Source organism: Solanum pennellii, chromosome 10 (genome assembly GCF_001406875.1).
Source record: "Solanum pennellii chromosome 10, SPENNV200".
In the NCBI taxonomy this organism is placed as follows: Eukaryota; Viridiplantae; Streptophyta; class Magnoliopsida; order Solanales; family Solanaceae; genus Solanum; species Solanum pennellii.
Window position 1 is genome coordinate 47,436,372 of NC_028646.1, and position 7,562 is coordinate 47,443,933.

At 32.6% G+C, this 7,562-nt stretch overlaps 1 protein-coding gene across 2 annotated transcripts; it reads right to left on the reverse strand.

Annotated features, from left to right (window-relative positions):
• Window positions 1-2,319: 2,319 nt before the first annotated feature.
• LOC107031941 (polyadenylate-binding protein 2-like) lies at window positions 2,320-7,164 on the reverse strand. Of its 2 annotated transcripts, none has more exons than XM_027912598.1 (6): window positions 7,028-7,164; window positions 6,808-6,910; window positions 6,333-6,407; window positions 3,141-3,332; window positions 2,894-3,024; window positions 2,320-2,768 (listed from the first exon to the last, which is right to left on the reverse strand). In XM_027912598.1, exons 2-6 carry the CDS (start codon window positions 6,868-6,870, stop codon window positions 2,720-2,722), a joined length of 510 nt encoding a protein of 169 aa, XP_027768399.1. In that variant the 5' UTR covers window positions 6,871-6,910; window positions 7,028-7,164; the 3' UTR covers window positions 2,320-2,719. The 2 variants fall into 2 exon arrangements, with proteins under 2 accessions (XP_027768399.1, XP_015088941.1); XM_015233455.2 differs by having other exon boundaries at window positions 6,333-6,403; window positions 7,028-7,159.
• Between the last annotated feature and the right edge of the window lie 398 nt (window positions 7,165-7,562).

Genomic DNA, 7,562 nt, shown 5'->3' on the forward strand with positions numbered 1-7,562 from the left:
GTTCTTGTGATGATGACTTCCAGATTTTGGGGAATTAATAGATGTTGATTTGTTTTATTTAATGAGTTTAAGTCTTCCGCATTATTTTCTGTTGATATATGTTAAAATGATAAGGGTTAGATTAGTTGGTTCGCTCACATAGGAGGGAAATTGTGGGTGCCAGTCGCGGCCCCGGTTTTGGGTCGTGACAAAATCTGATTCTCAGCTATGGAATGGTCACATATTACATCATTATCTCCTTCACTATTCTCATCGACAACTCCGTCTAAATTCATTCCGACCAAACGGATAGAATTGTTGGAGTATAAATCAACGTAAGTCTGTGTTAAACTAATCTCAGAATTTATTCTATCAGTATAACTCCATGACCTTCATTATACATCTCACAATCTTTCAAAGAGATGCACAATGGATATTTTGTAAAGAAATCCAACTTCACCTTCTTTTGATCTAGAAAAAACTTTACCCCAACATCATTATGAATATTAATAGGTGGACACATATAGCTAACAATATATTTTATCTCAATAGAATTTATATTTTATTCTCTATTAAGTTGAGATATTATAGCATTAAATGAACCACTATAAAGAGTAGACACATCATATATGATGCCCTCCATCTGAAAATCGACATATTTACTTGTTTCACAACATTAAAATAACATTCAGTGCAACATAATAAATATAATTGCAAAATAATTCATACACATTTATATATACAATTCAATGACATATAAACTACTTAAATTAAACAAAAAGAATACAGTTTTCATACAAAATTCATTCAGAAACATATATTCTAAGTTCAACAAAAAACGAAACTTCATACACAATTAATACAATTATAAATACAATTTTCATACTTCACTGCTTCACAACATTATATCTACTAACTTTTTGACTAGTTACTAAATAGACTGTACCATCAAATTCATTTTTTCTATTTTTTTCATAAATCAAGTATTACGCGAATCTTCAATTTTATTAAAACTGAAACGCATATACATTTACGTACTGTTTTTCAAATATGGTATACATATCAAAACACTGTTTCATCCAACCAAAAAAAGAATCAATCTATATTTCAGATAGGGGTGGGCATAAACACCGGAAAACCAAAACACCAAATCGAACCAAATTTTTTCAGAATTTCTGTTTCGGTATTTCGGTTTTCGATTCGGTATTCAATTTACTTTTTTGTATTTTTCGGTATTTCAATTCGGTTTTCAGTACGTATTATTTTGATTTTCGATATTTCGATTTAAACCGAAATATTATACTATAATTTATATTATATTAATTAATAATTATTAATATTAAATAATATTTTTTAAAAAAAGTATGTGAAACCTTGTTCCTCTTCTTCCTCTTCCTCTTTCATCTTCCTCTTCTTCCTCTTCCTCTTTTAGGCAGTAGCAGCAGCCGCCCACCAGCAGCAGCAGCAGCCGCCACCAATAGCTGCCGCCTGCAGCGACTTCGTCTTCAACCGGCGACCCATTAAAAACCAAAATAAAAAAATCGAATTGAATCAATAAAAATCGAATCGAAATAACAAAAATTGAATCGAACCAAAATATTTCGATTCGGTATTCGATTTACAATTTACAAGAATCGAAAACCGAAAAAACCAAAAAAAAATTGAAACCGAATCAAAATATCGAATGCCCACCCCTAATTTCAGATCTTACAATAATCAAAAAAATGAATAACGTTCTCCATGTTAAAATTAGCAATTCATAATTAAAACCAACAAATCATAATTAAAACCAACCTGATCAATTCCACTTTCCACCATTTTTAGTTAATATCGACACAATGTTCTCCATCACAGCAAATCAATTTGTTTCTAACGCCAAAATTTATTCAATTTCTAAAAAAAATGAACTAAAATATTATGCAACTCTAAAATAATCGTGAAAATTGGGGGAAAAAACAGCTTGTACGTTCATGCCAATTTTTCAGAGCTTTTTAAGGAATTAAATCAAAATTTAATCTCATTAAAACTAATTTGAGAGATTTAAGGCAACTAACTAATCTAAATATTTTTTAAAATTTCTTAAAACGTGCTAATCAATTAAAACCAATCAATAATTATATTTAATTTAATTAATAAAGGATGTCATTTTTCATTTATATGTTGTCCCTTTTTTTTCCTTTAATTTTTTTAAACAAATCTTTTTAACAATTTAAAATTAACATTATATTTATTAATAATATGCTATAACTTGAGATATTAAATGTTAATACATTGAAAAACAAACTCTAATATTATAACTTGAGAATATCTATATACCTAATTTACACTTGAAAATATTAGTTTGCATAATAATATCAAAATTAATAAATTGGAGGGAAAAAGAGAAGTCTTTCCTTCACCAGATTGGTGCGACCGGAAACCTACAAATATCACAAAATCCAATAAAAGCTCTACACAACCACACAATAATGGCTCAAACGGTTCTTTCCTTCTTTTCTGCAGTGGAATGCAACATTACAGTAGAAATTCCAAACATGCATATGTTCTCAACAACTCTAAAGACACAAAACCAAAAGGATTCATCATCACACTATTTGCCACAAAGCTCACCAGAAAACTCAACTTGGGGATTAATAAGATATGTAAAGGCAATTAACCATACAGGGGATAAGAGCTACTGCTTTTAATGAAATGTCCCACCATCCAGAGGTATGTACGTCTACGGAAAAACAAAACAGTCTCAGAAGTAGGGGCTGTAACGCATCGGCGCCCTAGCCCTTGGAATCTTTCTGCAGCATAAATTAATGAAGCCATGTCACAAATTTAATTATATACAGAAAGGGAGGCTAGCAAACACAAAATTGTTTATGACTAATGATACTTTCATAAATGGAATTAGAACAAATTGAGTTACCCATATCCAAAAGGAGGGAAAAAATAAGGAGCAGGCATGAATGGCGCCCGGCCTCGGAATCCCATATACAGGTTAGGACGCCTAGCACGGTATGGCTTCATACCAGGAACATTAGTCCTCTTTGCAGATACCTACACAAACAATAGCAATCACAGATGACAAAGGGTATGAAGACATAAATGAAAGGTTTTATGTTCAAATGTATCGACCATATAAATAAAGTTGATTTAGGGACGAAAGAGTTGACCTTAAGTTGGCGGCCATGAAGTTCAGATTCATTCAGAAGAAGAGCTTCTTGGACAGCTTCAGATTCAACAAACTCAACGTAAGCATATCCTTTAGGTTGCCCAAACTTGTTTGTTCGGATTGTAACTCTATTCACCGTCCCACATGCCTGAAAATGCTGCTGCACTTCCTCTGGAGTGCATGAATAATCCACCTATAAAACACGTTTAGCATCTCAAACTGTTCGCCCCAAATGAACACACAAGAGATGGTCTCAGACTGGATCTGAAGGTCAAGATAACAGTGAAAAAACCAAATGGAACAACCACCTGGCTGACATGCTTAGTAACAAGAACCAAAGAAAATGAAGTCATGTTTAATTTTACTGTTAAAACCAAGGTTTTGATCACAGTATAAGCATAAACGTTGGTAATTTCTTCCCATCAGACTAAATTTGAATTAACCAGTGCCTATGACTAAATTTGAATTAACCAGTGCCTATAATACTGGGAGGATGTAACTACCCAGTAAAGTAGTTGAAGTCTCTACAAAGTACAAACTGATCCACACACCACTGCAATTAAAATAATGACTTTCTCCAAATACTATTAATCAGGAGCATCGCAATATCGATAACCATCAAACATCCCCTAGTTTTGGCAATTGGTGGGGCTGATATCTGATTCATTATTTGTCTTTGAAGCATGTTTCAAAATTCTGATGACATCCAGTTATACTAACCCAAACATATGAAGCTCCCTGGTATATTGGTCAAGATTCACCACCAATAATTTAATCTACAAGTGAACTGTGTCTTTTAAGGCAAACTCATTATACTCAGTACTATATCAATTCACATAATATCTTGAATTATTGAGAAGAAGATAAAGGTACCACACAATCGCTTGAAAAAACCTTTTTTTTTTGGTTCAACTATTAGTAATTTCTATTAGGTTCCACATTTTCTCTTCCCATACTGTCCCATCTGTATAACCAATATAATATCATATACAAACTCTAATTCATCTTTAGTATATCTAAAGGCAAATTAAATTGAGCCAATGCTGATTCAGATTTATAAAAAAAATAAAAAAATTGGAACAAGTATCAGATACATGGGAAATGGGATCAGAGAGCAAGAGCAGAATTAAAAAAAAAATAACTACTCACTCAAAAATGGCTTACCTTTTTACCCTACCTAATAGGAATAAAAAGAACTAAGCATTACACCAAAACCATTTCAATCTCAATTAGTTGTAATTAATACTTTGTTTCGGTAATTAGTTGTCATTATACATTGGGAACACCTAATAACAAACAATTTTTCCATTTAAAAGAAAAAGAAACTACTTTTACCTAAATCCTTACATTGCTTATAGTAGAACAAAAAATTGAATATGTTTTCTGTTATGTGTAATTCCTGTACCTGTAGTGTGCCATATTCATCTGGTTTATTGTAATTGAGGTTGACATACAAAACATTTAACACGTTTTTTTCTTTATAAAGCATTTTGTACAAATGTTCTTTTTTCTTCCTTACCTGTTTAAGAAAGTAAGTTTCTCTCTCTTCTTCTAAATAAATTTGCGACTTGTTTATAGTGGAAGTCAAAATAATCCAATCCAGATCAACTTAAAACATGCCAGATAACACTGTAATTAACAAATATAAAAACGAAAAAGAGGATTTGTAAGAACATATTAGAAACTGTTAAGAAATGGCTCCTGTACTATGTTGAAGTGTCGAACCATCTCATCTATATCCCACACTTCAACATGGTTTCAGAGCATGGGGAGTTCGTGGGTTTGACCTCACTGTTACCTATTATCGAAAGAATCACCACGTATTTTGCCCATGAAAAAGAATCAGATTTGCATGAGAAGAGGTGAGTAGAAGGCATAATTAAGTAAATAAAATGCTCTCTCAAACAAGTTAAGCTTTTCCATGAGATGGTCACACATTTAAACGTTCTTCTTGTTTCATCTTTCTTTAGGACCATCCTTCTAATAAGAAGATAAGTTCATCCAAACACGAGCTAACTGCAACCTTTACAAACTAAACCAAAGTACACCTATAGCAAAGCTACTTTCCTACACATCCACCAATTTATCTCCTTGTAACCTTCACATGTCAGTTCATCCAATTACTATTCTCCAAATTAGTTTAATATTTGTTAAGGTAGATTGTGATACCAATAAAAATATTAGTTCATGAATGTGTAAAGATGAGAAAAGAAGTCGGACTAGAAACATGTTAACGCCCCAAGGTTTGGTCTAGGGGTAAGAGTGTATCTTTTAATGTTGGGATAGGGTACGTCAGGAGCTTGAATTGGTCATACATAAAAACCTTGTTTTTGACGTAAAGAAGGATAAAGAAGAACAGGTCCATTATCCACAAAGTTTTGAACCATACATCATTGGCTCTCAGGGATTTCTCCATTACAAGAATATGCTATCACACTCCTTTTCTCTTGTTTCTATTCACATTTTGTTTACTTTACGTAGGCCTTTCATTCCTTAGTTCAACTGTTAGCTATTTTTCCTTGGAACTTTGCTTCTTCCCTCACTCCCTTTCCTAGAATTCTGCTCCTTGAGAGAACTGAGTGCTAAATATATAAGACTATACAGCTTCACACATCTCCATAGGCATCAAAAAATCAGGTGTGTTCATTCTGTTCCTTATTTGTGATTCTATTTTTGATATGTTTTATCTACTTAAATTCTTCAATAGGCATAAACTACAGATAATTACACAGATGAAACCAAATACCAGTCAAGAAAGGCAAAATAGCTTATGCAAGCAAAATACATGAGCAAATTTTGAAAATTGATAAAAAGAGGTTTTTTTAAAAAACGGTAAATACTACAGAAAGGGCAGTTCTCCAATTTTGAAGATATCATGAAAAGTGAGAGTAATGGACCCACTTTTGCATAATTTCTCTCCCACAATTTCATACACCACTATATTTAGGCCATATAATAAGTAGTTGGATTAGCCTCCATTATAAAGGAAATAGAAAGGAAAAGGAAGATACAGATATTGTACACAGGTTTTCACAAAGATGTCAATAAGCTAGAGGATAAACTCCAAAGTATAATTTATCATTTGCAATTGAATTTTGTGCTTCAGGAGAAAACACAAAAGTTCAGCTATGTAGAAAAGGTTAATATGAGATGATACTTAAAATCATAAGTTTTAGGAAGGCAGAAGTCTCACATTTCCAACAAAGACGGATCGAGAATCCACTTCTTCCTTGTTTGCCTGGTTTGCAGCAGCAGCAGCAGGGTCTTCCTTCAATTGAGGTAAACAAATAAATAAAATGCAATAAATGGAGAAACAGAGGTATAAGTAAACTTTAAGCTTTCTTCATAATTAAATCAACTATAAACAAATGCAAAAAGAATTTAGAAACAATTATTGCACATCCCCCATGAAATCCAAACATAAACACTATCTTTGAAAAATGTAGGTTAAAACTTCAATCTGTAAGGGAAAAGATAGATACTTAAGTAATTTCAACTTATCAATAAGATTCAAAGGTAATACAAACCATGCAATAAGATCAAATAAGTTATCTCGTCATTACATTAAAACCATTCTACAATTGTCTACTAGAAAAATGAAAATAGCAGCATAAATAAACATTTCAGTAATAAGTCAAATTCCAGCACACAGAAAAACAGAGGGAGACCTTGAACAGAGCCCATTTCTTTCTCGACCTTGGCCTGCATTTCACGGAGAGCAACTGCTTCATCTTCCATCTCCTTCAACCTCTTCTTCATGTCATCCAATTCCTTATTATTATAAATGCGAATATGATGAATTAGGGTTTGAGGAAACAAGTAAACAACATATGAAATGAAGAATTAGAGAAAAGCGAAAGAATAAAAAGAGGAATAGAGAAGAATCACCCCGGCGCCGTTTTCCCCCGCTGCCATCTCAACGTCGTCCTCCATCGCTGCTCCTCTCGCCTCTTTCTCAGCAGCGCCACATACAGCGACTTCTTTCTCTCACCAAAATTTATTCCACATATGGAAACTAAACAAAAATACCCAAATAGCATGAATTTTTTTTTATTATTATTATTAATTAATTAATAAATAATAATAATAATAATAATAATAATAAGTATTACTTATTTAGCCAAATTACAATTAATTGATGTCACGACCCAAAACCGGGCCGCGACTGGCACCCACACTTACCCTCCTATGTGAGCGAACCAACCAATCTAAACCTTAACATTTCAATTTAATATCAACAGAAAGTAATGCGGAAGACTTAAACTCATTAATAAAAAGACAATTCAATAACTTCTAAAATTCAACATCTATTATTCCCCAAAATCTGGAAGTCATCACCACAAGAACATCTATGAACGAATTACTAAACTAAGAGTATTCTAAGAAGCTAAAATAAACAAAAGCTAGTCCATGCCGGAACTTC